This window comes from Erithacus rubecula, assembly GCF_903797595.1.
Source record: "Erithacus rubecula genome assembly, chromosome: 3".
NCBI classification, from domain to species: Eukaryota; Metazoa; Chordata; class Aves; order Passeriformes; family Muscicapidae; genus Erithacus; species Erithacus rubecula.
The window spans coordinates 32,352,622-32,366,860 of record NC_136689.1 but is presented as its reverse complement, the minus strand read 5'-3'; the positions used below and the strand labels follow the sequence as shown (position 1 = coordinate 32,366,860).

Below are 14,239 nucleotides of genomic sequence, written 5' to 3'. Positions count from 1 at the left end.
GCAATAATTCAAGGTATCACCTAATATAAAATAGTCTTGTTTTAATTAAAATTTTTGACTAATACCTTCTGGTCAGTACTTCTGAATATTTCTCAATAAAGAATGGCCTTTCTATTTTTCTAGTCTAAATAAGCATACACTGAAATTTGAACTTTTTGAAAAGGGCTGGATATTTTTCCCATGAAACTTCAGACCACTTTATTTAAACATAAGAAAGCAAATTTAAGGATCAGTGGGATAGTCTTGGTGAAACTTACTGGGCCACATAGAGAACAGCGTAATTTATTCCTTTGGTAGACCAAATGAGCACATAATGTGGACAGGATGATTAATCATTGATGGGAATCATGACAACATTTCTCTATCTAGACAGTCAAGATGAGTAAAGAGATGAGTCTGAGAATATGTTTTTTTAAATCTTATCTAATGTCATGATTATCACATGAAATGTCATGTCACCAGAACATAAAGGAGACCTTCTGTCTTTTATAAGATAGGTGATTTTTGAAAGAGTGTTTCAATTCCCTCTCTGTGACTTCTTGAAATATAATATATAATGATATAATACTGTGGCTTAAGAAGAACATAAAACTAGAATTTCTTGATTAAACATTTATGCCGCTCTTTGAATATTTCAAGGAAAGAACATAAGAAAAATTCAGGGAGCTATAGCACACTTCATAATTAATGCTTTATTTCTCTCTATCCCAGTGTCAAAAATGTTTACCTGACTCTCTTACTGCAGCCAACACTCAGATGGTTTTCTCTACATGCACCACTTAGTCCCATTGCTGAAGGATGAATTTGGAGAGTCAGAGCTTCTCAGCTGCTGGACACGAGGTGTCTTTGCCTGCACAGATGAGAGTGGTGGGTGCCCCTGAAGAATCCCTCATGGTCCAGGCAGCACAGGGACTGCCACAGGGAGTGACAGTGCTCACTAAACAGGGAGGAGCCAGCCAGCTGCCAAGTGGTGCACACGGTGCAGCAGTGACACTACCCTCTCTTTGCTTTAGACACCTGCCTCAAAGCTGCACACTGAGGCCCTTTATTTGCTCTGGAGTTGAAGAATTAAAACCAGATTCCTATCTTGAAGGTAAAGGAGAACTTCATACATTTATGCCAGGTTTTTCATACCTCTCCTCTGGCAGCCTCATAACTCAAACCTTGCCAATTCAGAGAAAAGTTAGGTTTCAGTCTTCCTTCAGCATGTTCTCTCCAGTTGAAGCTGAGTTACCACACAGGATGGAAGGATGATGAGAGAATGGAGAGAATTAGCAAGTGGTAACATAATTCCACAGCTTGTTTTGATAACTTGGTTTTTAAAGGTGTATGGTCAAATTCTCCTTTACATTATCAGTAATCATTACTTTTTAGATGAATATTGGAATAAGAATTTAGCTCAGATCTTGGAACTGACTTGCTGTATTTAGGCTAAACCTATTAATAACTATTGATTCAGCAACAGAACAGATGAGAACAGAAATTGACTTCTGTGACTGTTTGGACAAGAGTGTGCTTTTGACACACATACTCCATGTACAGCAAACTTTGTTATGTGAAACTAGAGGCAAAACTAAACATGTATAATCCCCTTGCTTAGGTAGGGTTATAGAGGTCAGGAGGGCATTTGCCAATTGTGGTGAAGAAGGAACAAACTTTGTAGAAAGAAACACATGAGACATTTCAAACTATTCTCTCCCCTTTCATTCCTTTTCATTCATTCCCTTGTTAGCTCCTGGAACTGTAAATCAGGCTTTGTTGAAGAACTTAAACCTTAGACTTTGTATAAACTGAAAGTTACTCCTGCTGGGAAAGATGCTGGGGCTTAACTTCTGAGAGCCCCTTGTGTCTGTCACCTGGAAACATCACCTGGCGTTTTTGTGAACCTTTCCCCTAACTGGGACAAAAATCGGAACTCAGGACATTGTATTTTGGTATTCTGGTGTATGCACACATGCTCTGCATGTATGCAGTATATGACAACAATGCTTTGAGGGGAAAAATATTCCTTATTCAATATAACAAAATACTTAGGAAATAAATGAGCAAAATTAAATGGTAAAGTTTTTCATAAATTCTTTAATTATTTGAGTCACACTATAGCTTTAAATTCAATGCACTGAAACTACTTTTTCAAGGACTAGATGAGGAGCACAAACATCTTCCAATGCTCCTGTGTGATCTATCAGGACTTGAGAAAAAGACAGGTATTTAAAATTGTCCATACCTCAAAGAGTGCAGTTGAGCAGGCAGAAAGCTGCATCTTTACCCCATGAGTGTGCTCCTGGGCTGTGACAGCAGCCAACTGCTACATCCGGACGAGGAAAAGGTGTGACGCAAAATTATTGCTCCTTGCCACCACAAAGATGAAACAGTGCTAGGCCTTTGCCATCCTTCTGAGAAAGCCACAGTTTATCAGCAAGATATAATCTTCACTAAATTAGAAAAAAATCTTTGAAATCTTGAGGTAGTCTAAAATTCCATTACAGTGCAATTTCTAATTAATGTAGTAATTACTATTTGACCAAGGACTTCTGAGTCACAAAAGCAATGTTATTTTTAGTCCTCTCCAATTGCTATGTCAAAGGACATGCAAAAGCACATAAAAAATAATTATAAATATTATTTCTGAATGTGCAACTTTTAAGGTACTCCAAAATTTCACTTTTGATTAACCATGTTAGGAAGTTCTTGAATATTTAAAAATTTATGAAAATCTGTCATGTAAACAATGTTAGTTCTTACTCTTGCTGCAAAGAAGGATGAATGAAGGCAGATGGTACAGCTTTCATTAGAAGTGAGATTGCAAAAGCAAGATTTGCAAACAGTCAAAAATTAAATTAAATTGAAGAGTACAAACAAGTATCCTGGCACTTAGGATACAAATTTCAATCCAAGTTTTTCTTTGCCAGCAGCCAGTAAGAGATTACATAATCCTAGTAAGGCAAACTCAGGCATGAGAAAACTCTGCTGGGAGTACTAACATCCTTTGTGTCTGAGTAGTGCCACAGACACTGAGACAAAACAATTAAACTGTTCTTGTGTCTTTAACCTTTGTCCATTGGTGTGTGATACTGGGAATGGTCAATGCTAATCAAACAGTATGCATTTCATGCCAGGAAGAGGCATTCCATTTTGTGCAGTAATAAGTCTGTAGATTTAAAATTTAAAGCTGTAATAAGGAGATATAAATTTAACCAATCTATTCTGTGCAATCTGTGTACAAACAAATTTATCTTGGCCAGACAAGTAGAACATGTAGGAGACATGAGGCTGAGTAACACCGGGCTGGTTTGAGCTCCTGTATGGGCAAAACAGCACCATTGCAAAGTGAGTTCACCTGGACAACTTCAGAAGAAATAATAAACCCATACAATTATAGAGTATGTGGTAAGTTCTACCCTCACTGAAGCAAATTAATGCCCAACAATGCAAAAAGGCATGCAATTCTGCTTAGTGTTATTAAGTGAGTAAAAGTGAACAGAAGAACAATTGGCATAAATGTGAGGACAAATTTGAGAAATCCCTTTTGAATATTTCCAAATATTTCTGATACTATATTGAAACTGAAACTGCTGGAATTTTTTGGCAACCTGTGTCTGGCAAACTGATGACAGGGTGCCCACTAAAATGGGAGACGATAGTGGATACACAGAGTGTAAGGTCATCTTTTGCATCAAGACAGTATAAAGATGGGAAGATAGTTTATATTAATTTCTTAGTTGTGGGGTACATTTTTATTTTTTTTATCAGCAAAGATGCTCTCCAGCTGCTTTGTTGCTTTGAGCAGTGCCTCTCCCACTTGCTGAGAGAGCCCTGATTTGCCTGTGGGTGGATACTCGCACTCTTGTATTAACTTGACAAAACAACCCAGTGGGGAAATTAGGAGCTTCAAAACTCATCCAGGTGGATAAGATGATGAAGCTAAACAAAACCCCTTCTGAAATGTATCTTTTGATATACTGACAGCTTGCACTACATCTGCTTGTATTATATCCAATATTAGATGGAAAACAGTGATTTGCTATAATTTTCATATTGCAATGAAAACTGCAATTGTCATCGATGCACCCAACATTTATAAAGGAGACAGACAAGTAGGAATTGGGTTTAAAACTTTTTGGGCTGCTGCACAGTTTTGGAAAAACACCAGCAGACCTCTTTAACATTTTCTGAGAAAAGGAAAATCATAAAAATTCTGGGCTTCATCTGGAATCCCAAATGAAAGATTCTCCCCCTTCTTCCCCCCAGAAAGATTCCTATCTGTAGTGAACAAAAGAAATGAGATTACTGGGTGAATGAGAGCTGTGCTCTGCCATTCCAGCCGGGGATGAAAAAGCCGCAAGTGCGAGCTGTAGAATAGAAACTCTTTGTATTTTGGTATGAGCAGTTCATACAAAGCAGATGTGATAATTATAGAAGCAAACAGCACAATGCTACAACACGCACAGACACTAGATTAGCCCACTTGTACTTTTCTTTCTTTTCTGGGGTTTTCACCTATTATTTTAGAATAGAGAAACATTCTCTGTTTGCAGTGAGGGTGGGTGATATTTTTATAACACTCCCGCTACGGCGCTGGGCACAGAAGCAAAAGGGATTCCCGGTGAGTTTGTTTTACGGGCGTGTTGGAAAGGAATAACTAAAGGACAGCTCATGCGGCCCGGGCGGCAGGGCTGGGACAAGGCTGAGACAGGGCAGGCACAGGGGCAGGGGCAGGCGCGGGGCAGGGACAGGGACAGGGACAGGGGCAGGGGCAGGGGCAGGGACAGGGGCAGTGGCAGGCGCGGGGCAGGGACAGGGGCATCGCTCCGCTGCGCACCGCCCAGCGCCGGCCCCGCCCCGCTCCCCGCGCTATAACCGGGCGTTGCGGGCTCCGCGCCTCATCCCCTCCCGGCCATGGCTCCCGAGCGGCCCTCGCCGGCGTTCGCCGAGGCCGGGCGGCAGAGTGGGCTGCAGGTGTGGCGTGTCGAGCGGCTGGAGCTGGTGCCGGTGCCCCCGAGCCTGCACGGAGACTTCTTCGTTGGGGACGCGTACCTGGTGCTGCGCACGGAGCGCCGCGGGGACGGCGTCGCCTACCGCCTGCACTACTGGCTGGGTAGGGGCGAGGGGAGCCCGCAACGCCCGCCCTGCTGCTGCTGCTGCTGCTGGAGGGTTTCTGGGCTCCAGGGTGTCGGGCCGGGGTTTTCCCCGCCTTTCTCAGTAAGGCTGCGGGTGCGAGGCTTCCAGGAGGGATACCCGAGCGAAGTGGGAGTGGGGCTGCCACCAAGGATGGTGCCAAGCGCCAGCGCTTCCCATGCGGAGGGGCTCGGTGGTGGGACAGTGGGGTACGGCAGCACGGCGAGAGCTTGCTCACTTTGTGGTGCTTGTTTGGAAAAGTACTGGTGTTAAAGTCAAATCTTGGCTGCGCCCGACAGAGGTTCTGGAGTGAAATCCTGCCTTTCCTCACATGAAAAGTTTTCTTGCCTTTGTTTCCGTGTGGATGAAAATATCATCTTGGCCCTCTCCCCTTGGCACTCTCCCCGTGGCGTTGCCCTGGTTGGTGTCTGGGTGTGCCTTTTCCAGCTGGATTAATTTTGCTTTCTGATGGTACAGAGATCATGTTCAAAGACACCAGGTTTTCTTTAAAACCTCTTTAATATCAGTCTGGCAGCCTACTGGAATTAGAGCTGGATGTCTTTTTGCCTTCTAGCTTAACTAGCCCACTTACATTGAAGCTGATGCCTGACATAAGGTTGTGTTTTACATGATTTCCTCATCTCCTGGAGGTTTCATGTGACTTTCCCATCTGGCCACAGTCATCCTGCCACAATGTTTGATGTTTAGCTGCTTGAAACTTATTACTTTTTTTCTTGTTTCACCAACGAGTTTGTGTTTGTAGGCTATCATTCAATGAATGCACATAAAGATAGGTGTATTAACATTAATGTGCTTGAGTTCCTGCAGTTCTCATTGTATTTTTTCATGCATTGAAAAATAATTGCAGATAAAGCTGGGATTGTTTCTGCATAAATGTTTGCATGTTGAATTTTGCTTGTCTTTGGAGTTTTTCAGCTGGCAAGCAGGATAGTTTCTGTCTCTGCTAACAGTATAATCATAGATGGCAGTGTGGATGAATTTTGGCGGAGACTGTCAGCAGTGCTGCTAGTTAGTAGCAAGGTTTGGCTGTGTAGACCTTTGTTAATGAAGCTGGAGCTACCCGTGTTTTATTGAAGGTCTAGCAGACATCACAGGGAGTTGTGCAAGGACTGCTTGCAGCTCTTGGGAAGGGAAGGTAAAACAGTGACTAAAATTTGCAGCAATTAAAACCTCATTGCTGGTGGCTGAAGAGCTTTATTTGTACGCATCAATGCACATGTTGTGTTGATATGGTGCTATCTAAATAGTCTAAATGGCTTCAGGTGATCTGGGCACCCACTGTGTGCAGTTGGCAAGGTGGCAGCAGGAAGGCTCACTGCTGGCAAATCCCTGTTTGCAAGATAGTTCAGCAGTGGGGTGGGAAAGTCTCAAACACTGCTGCACAGTTAACAGCAACAGGAGACCAGGACTTCAAACAAGGAGTATTGGGAGGGCCAGCCATACTTGGGGGCAAGAACAACAGAATCATTTTGCTGTTTTTCTAACTGATTCACACAGCTGTTTTGTACACCAAACTTTTCCCTTGTAAGCAAATACTGTATAACCTGTGGACCAGGAAGGTCACAGTAGGGGCTTTCTGAAGACTTCCATAAGTGCCTCTGGACAGCTTACAGCAGTCACTATCACTCAGACTTTGGGATATAAAGAAAGAATTATTGTGATGGTGGAAACACTGCAGACTTTGGGTACTTGCAAGGGCTTTGCCATTTGGTGATGCAGTCCTACTCCTGCCTCTCATCTATGGTATGTTATTGTGGCAGCCACATACAGAGCTGTTAGGGTGAAGGGATTCTGACCAGCAAGAAAGACCCCCAACATCAAATATTTCTGTGGCAAAGGTCCTCCTAATTGCTTGCTTGGGCACAGTCAATGGATTGGTAAGAAATTGAAATAAGCAATTGCTTGCTTAGACACACTCAATGGATTAAAAGGGAATCTAGGCCACAGAAGCATGGTCTCTGACCTCAGTGTGCTGACAGTCTTCAGCTGTGACTGGCATCCTGTGGGTAAAGTGACCCCACACTTGTTCTGCCATGCTGAAGCTTTGTATGGGAAAACTGCTGCTTAACCAAGTATCTCACATACACTGATGCTTGAGGTTGGATAATTTCTGAGCAAGCCAACCTGGGTGTATCAACATTGTTGGCATGGCCAAGCAGTCAGATCTGTTTTGCTGCAGCTGTATCCACTTTTAACCTTGCTCAGACATCCTGACTCAGTTGTCTCTACTGGCACTTGAGGGATACCTTAGTAGCTGTACTAATCCTAAGGGAGCTGTCTGGACTTGAAGCTATCCTTAATGGAAACAGCATGCACTATGCCAGTATGAAACTACTTGTGCAGCTGAGATTGGCTATATCCCACTCAGCATCATTAATAAAATCATGCATGGTGTTATTAAACTATTATTTAACCCTTGTCCCCAGAGATGAAGTCATAAGTTCTGCCTATGTGAACCAGGATCTGTTTGATAAAAACTTGTTCTTTTTCCTTTATGATCTGGCTTATTTATAGCTGTTTGTGCCTTACACTGTAAGATAAATCTGGTTTTCACACAAGCTTGAGTAACTTATGCTTGGACTGATGCTCAATTTTTTTTAATGGAGTTTCACCAAATATTTTATTGCATAACAGCTATGAGACTAAGCCTGATAGTAGTTCTTATCTATGACTCTGTTCAAAAATCATTTTTCTTTAACCCTGAACCCTGCTATGTGATTGCAAGTAATTGTTTAGAAGGAGCTAGTCTTAATGGATATGATTACCCCTACTTAGAAAAAGAAACAGAACACCCCTAAAACCTCCAAAGCTTTACCACCAACTTTTAGGTGGTACCCAGGTCTGAGAAAGCATATTGAAACATAACAAGTTCTATCATGGAGTGATTGGGAACCAAATGGAAGACCTCACCTTTCCTTTTTCTCCTATAGTTGCTGAGAAACCTGTTTTCTTTTGACTTGATTCTGTTTGTGCTTTTCTTGAAACAATTAAAACTGCTGAAAATGTTTAGCAAAAATGTGTGGGCACACATTCAAAACTTTGGTTTAATGTACAGCCTGTTTTCTGCACGTACAGGCATCAGCACACTAGGTCAAGAGGCCATTTTGCCACAGTCTTGTGAATAGGCTAATTTCTATAAGGTACAAAACAAAGTGTGACCTCATGAAGCAAATATCTGAGCCCCAAAGATGCTATTCTTTCTCTCAGCTGTACCAGGCAAAATATCTTGCTGGCATTATAGTGTCAAGAGGACTGCCTTTGAATTATTTTGGCTTTATGGCTTGGTGAGTTGTTCATAGAATAAATGTTTGTTTTACCATCCAGACAGTCCTTTCACATGATCTTAGTTTCTTTGAACTTCAGCTAAAAGTCCAAAAATCATTATGGCTGACACTTGCCATGCTCAATGAAATTATTCTTTTGTTTGAAGATTCTAAGAGAAGGTGAACTTCACTATTTTTCACTCTTTTTTCCTTATGAATGCAATTCTACAAGCAGTCAAGAAATGGTTTGGAAGGTCATATTACTTGCTGGTGAACAAGGTTGTGTTTCAGTGCTTTGTTTAAACATAAACATGAGTTATACAACCTGTTGAAGGCAGTGCCCAATTGTTGCAGAAATAATTTCTCCAACAGAATTCAAAATTATATTAATGCTTTACTGACATATTTCCTCTTTTTTCAGGGAAAGAGTGCACCCAGGATGAAAGCACAGCTGCAGCTATCTTTGCTGTTCAAATGGATGACTATCTAGGAGGAAAGCCTGTGCAGAGTAGAGAGATTCAAGGGTATGAGTCTACTGAGTTTGTGGGTTACTTCAAAGGAGGAATTAAATACAAGGTAAAGACTCTGAAATACATTTTGAAATTGTATGTAATATTTTTCCCTACATAAAAATCAAATGTTTTTCTTTTTAAATGGAGATTTTAAAAGTAGTTTATTAATGTTTTGTGGGTTTAGATCTGAATTATGCATCTTAAACTGTAGGAGTCCTAGTGCTTGTACAGAAAGCAGCAGTTTGTTTGTCACTGCCTCTTCTGACATGTGAAAACTCTTCCTAAATTTTTCTCCCCAGAATAAAGCTGTCCTGAAACTTCATACTTTTGTGTACCAGAGAGCTCACAGTAGGGGCTCTCTGTGTCTGGGGGGTGTTAAATCTCACAGAAATAATTTGTCTTGCAGACCAAATATTTTTGTTCGAATGGAGAACGCAGTGTGCTCAAGTGGTTAGAAACATGAATAGAGTGGAAAAGAGCAGAACTTTCACTTGAATCTAAAAATTATACTTTTGCAATCCTACTGCAGTTTTTTTCTGAAGGAGATAAAACAGCCTCCCAAACTTTTTTGAAAAATTTTAGCTTTTGGAAAGGTGTGGTGTCAGTGTGCTTGTCAGTTCCAGAGGCTGAATAGATGAAAAGTAACTTTTTGCAACACCTGTGGGGTTTTTTTAACAATAAAGTAAGGTATCACCTGAGAATATCTCCATAGTAGAATCTCTGGCAGCCATGGCTCATTCAGCCTTTTTTTCCCCATTTTGAAGATTTGTAACTTCTCTTTGTCTACATAACCAAGTTTTTAACTACATAAGTGAGGTTGACAGTAACTGACCCAAACTTTTATGTTTAAATTTTTTTTTGGTGGTTTTTTTTTTTTTTTTGTTTTTTTTTTTTTTTTTGTTTTTTTGGGGTTTTTTTTTTTTTTTTGCAATTTCAAGAGCCTCTCTGTTCGAACTCAAGGTCTGAATCTCCTGGAAGAGTGGAGAATGAATGCTGCCTCACAGAGGCAGACATCCAAGCCAGTTTACAAGATTATGCTTATATTTACTCACAGATTGTAAATCAACAGTTTGCCTAGTTTGGTACTCCTTGAGAGGTTGACTCTGAAATATTTTCAGCTCTTTCATAAAATTACAGAGCTGTGGAATTATCCATCCATCTACATGTAACCAGGGACTAAAACCACTTGGACCTCTGAGATTCAAGTTTGGGAAACCTCAAAAGGAGCTGCATATTTCTCTCCTTTTCCTCAGTCCTTAACCATTGTCCTTACAATGATGTTCAGTATTATCTCATCTTCTGAAGGGGGCTGGAGAGTGCTGTAAATTCTGTGCTTTCACTTTTGCTGTTTATCTGAAAACCCTTTGAAGGAGGGTGACTTCTGCTCCTTTGGCTAAAGTTCACACCTGAATGTTCAGCACTCTTAAACTGTACATTACTTTATCTTGTTTTTTGTTGCACAGACCATTATTTTTTCACTGCTAGTTCCTCATCCGTAGAAAAAAAAAAAAAAGCAACTGCAGAAATGAATCTGAAATAAAGCTGGCTCCTTTGTTTTGTTTTATTCAGGCAGGTGGTGTTGCCTCTGGATTTAATCATGTTGTTACAAATGATCTGAGTGCTCAGAGGCTGCTGCATATCAAGGGCCGGAGAGTTGTAAGAGCCACAGAAGTCCCCCTGGCTTGGACCAGCTTCAACAAGGGAGATTGTTTCATTATTGACCTTGGAAATGTAAGTATTTTCTAGAGCAAAACACTGAAAAGAAAGAGCTGCATCCCTTCTAAGATTTGAGTCATCCCCTAAAGTGCAAAACTGATTTTGTCACTCATGTGAAACAGCAGAAAGAATCTGCTTTAGAAAAATAGTTTAAGTGTCACACCACTTGAAAGGTTTCAAACTGCCCTAAACATTTCTGAAGTGTGCACAGATTATTCTTCAAGGGACAGTTCTCTTTCCCTTTCAAGGCATTGGGGTCTTTCACTGCTGGTTTGAACAGCTTAAACATTTCACTGTGAGTCCAGTCTGAGTTTGGCACTCTCTACAGATGAATGGGATCAGTGGTAGTGTTCAGAGCAGAACATGGATTCAACCATTCTCCAAAGAGCATTTCTTCATAGTCATCAAACTTTGGTAGTGACAGTTGACCCTAAAGAAATAGCTGCAAAAGTGATTATAAAACTACTTTAATATTTCAAGAGATCACTCAAGGAACAATCCTGTGCTTCAAGGCTTTCTGCTCAGAATGATAGAACAATATTGACACATAAGAGAACATAATTCTGCTTGTTTCAAATGGCTTAAAGTGTAGTGCTGTCACCTCAGAATACCTACTAAGACTTTCTGATACTAAGAGTAACAGCTGGGATGTAGTCTGCATTAACTATTAACAATTTAAAATTATTCCCATGCCTGATATGCTCAAATGTAGAAAATGGAAAGCATGTGAAAGGAAATAGTTTATCTGCAGTTGATTTTAACTGTAGTGTTTCACAAATAAGTGGTCAGCTGCATCAAGATCTCAAAGTTCCCCTGACCTCTTGAAAAATGGACTGTTTTGAATTAATATTGTGCATTTGGCATTTTTCTCTGAAAAAGTCCCCTAGTGTGACAGTTGAAGGTAATGAATATAGCTACTTGATACCAATATGTCTTTGATTTTTATTATGCTTCACAGCCTTCAGATGGAACACCAAATGGTGTTTTTTGAATATTATTCTATTCCTCTTATGTCAGTTGGTTTAATCATCTGGAACAGCCTGGTGATCAATATCCAAAGTAATCTCTCAATGTCACTTTGCAGAGAAGACCCAAATTATCTATTCCCTTCCAGAGTTAATCAATGGTGGGAAGTTTAGAACCAAACATTTCTAGAAAATGCTGCTTTTGCAGTAAGGCTGTAATTGGACTTCAGTTCTCTCAAACTTTGCTTGAGTTCACCTCCCATGGACATGCTGTGGAACTGGGTGTCCTCCATGAATTCAACTTGTTCTGACCCTCTTTGTGCTGCAGTTCCCCAGATGACCTTGAGTAGGTACTCAGGCCACACTGCAGGCAAGGCAATGGCCCTGATGAAATGCACTGTGGGTGTATTGCAGTGTTACATGTGTAGCTTGAGGCCCATCCCTTTTGGTGAGAGTGCTGTCACTAAGCAATTTAAATGTAATATGGCTTTAGAGTCCTTACCTGATGCTGAATGTACATTGGGAGCCTTTTACTTTTTTTAGTGTAATGTCACTGGTTTGTGAGTCACTGTTTGACAAGACAGAGGCCAAGCAGCAATGCAATGCTGTGCCTTTGGAGGAAGAAAGATTAGATGTGAACAGTATCTACATTAACTTTTTTTGCCATTATGTGGGAAATGTCAGTCAAATCACATGATTAAAACAGTTCTCAGTCTTGTCATGTCTGTTGTGTAAGAATGATGGGTTTTTCTGGATGTACTGACAGGAGAAAAGTGTTTTAGCATCTAGATATTCATGGTCACAGGTTATTGCACAAACCAGACCATGCTTATGAGAGATGAAAATGTGTGACATAGTTCAGGATGAAGATAGACAAGATTAGTGAAGTACCTCTAAATAAATGAGTGTTATAGAAAACTTGAGCAAGGTTTCTCCAGTGAAATCATCTTTTCTAAGAACTGTATTTCAAGCTGAAATAACTCTACTTCATACTGAATTTTTCCATGATTAGAGGCCCATGCTTTGAGTCTATACAGGAGCTCTTAATTGAATTTAAGTTTCCTTTGAAAAAATAAAAGTATTTTGGCTAATGTAGATTGTTTTTCTTAACAATTGAAATAAAATTAGTCTTAAATAGGGTTGCTTTTGAGTTGGTATTTATTGCAGACCACTGCAGACTCATTGTCTAAGAATAATGAACAGTAATTGCATAAAATGAGTTTATGGTCAGTGCTTGTAATAACAAATTGTGGTATGTCCAATAAGATGTATTTCCAGGATTTACTTTCCCCAGTCTTTTACCTAACCAAAAGGATGGTCTCTATGGCACTGAAAAATTGCTTGTGCTGTCCATTTCCTTTTATATTTTATCAAGGCACTTATCTAATATAATAAAAATCGTTTCAGTTTTCCTGTCAAGCTCAATTACTGCAGTATTTGAAACTCATAGTTTCAACAGATAAGGGAAAATTATGAAAGATAATGATGAATAGGAATAAAATAGTTACTTATCACTAGGATTTCATTTACAGGGATAATGCTTTAAGCAAAAAGTGTGTGAGGGCATTTCAAGCTAGGTTCTCATGTTTCCTGTTCAAGTTCTGATGCTTATCTCATACCTAGATCATAGAATAGTTTTGGTTGGAAGGGACCTTTAAAGGTCATCTAGATCAACTCCCCCTGCAATGAGCAGGGACATCCTCAACAAGCTGAGGTTGCTCTGAGCTCTGTTCAGCCTGACCTTGAATGAAAGTTACTCTATCTTTATCCAGCCTTCTAAGTTAGAGTCAAACCTTGGCTGGAAATAATGTCAAAAAATAGTGCTGTAACTGCCTGTTTCCTGACGCCCCTCTTAAAGGTGGTCAGGATCCCATGGGGCTGTGTACCATGTGCACGACCCACCAGCAGCTTGGTTAATTTACCAAACTACATTTACAGCACCTCAAATACCCTGCCCAGGTCTCATCTTGCTTCTTTTGAGCTCTCTTGGCTGGAAGAGAAAATAGCTGCAGAGGGCAGAGAAAGCACTGTCTGTGCCATGAGGGGAGTTAGCTGTGGGAAATGTGTGAGGACCTTTTAGTCAAGCAGTCTTCTGTAACACCGTGAACTAAGAGCTGTGACTGAACTGATTCTCCTGTTGAGTGAGTGAGCCAGGAGAGTGCTGGGGTGCCAGACCCTGGTTCATGTTGCGGTGTTTTTTCTATGTGGGGTTTCCACATCACTTCTTTGAGCCTGGGAATCTCTCTGTAGGGAGTCTTTGGGCAAGACGAGGGCAGTGCTGAGAAGGCCTGGAGTGGAGCACACATTGCTTTGTCAGGTGCTGCTCAGTGCATCTTGTCCAGGTGTAGCTCTGTTCAAGGCTTCCCAGGAGCTGGTATTTTCTGCCACACAATCACAGAATATGCTAAGGTGTAAAGGACCCACAAGGACTGACAAGTCAAACTCTTAGGCCTATACAGGACAGCCCCAGGAGTTACACTGAGAGCACTGTCCAAATTCCTCTTGGACTCTGTCAGGCTTAGTGCTGTGGCTGTGCCCCTGAGGAGCCCATTCCAATGCCCAGCCATCATCTGGTGAAGAACCTTTTTCTAAAACCCAGCCTAAACGCCTCTGATGCAACTTCAGGCTATTCCTGTGGGTCCTG

The 14,239-nt window shown here is 40.9% G+C and overlaps 1 protein-coding gene across 1 annotated transcript in view; it reads left to right on the top strand.

Annotated features, from left to right (window-relative positions):
- The first annotated feature begins 4,808 nt into the window (after positions 1-4,808).
- SCIN (scinderin) overlaps positions 4,809-14,239 on the top strand; it is a 47,534-nt gene continuing 38,103 nt past the window's right edge. The window contains exons 1-3 of the mRNA XM_079300899.1: positions 4,809-5,098; positions 8,824-8,978; positions 10,484-10,645. Of these exons, the coding sequence (XP_079157025.1) occupies positions 4,900-5,098; positions 8,824-8,978; positions 10,484-10,645 (516 nt within the window). The 5' untranslated portion in view covers positions 4,809-4,899. The remainder of the gene's footprint in view (positions 5,099-8,823; positions 8,979-10,483; positions 10,646-14,239) is intronic.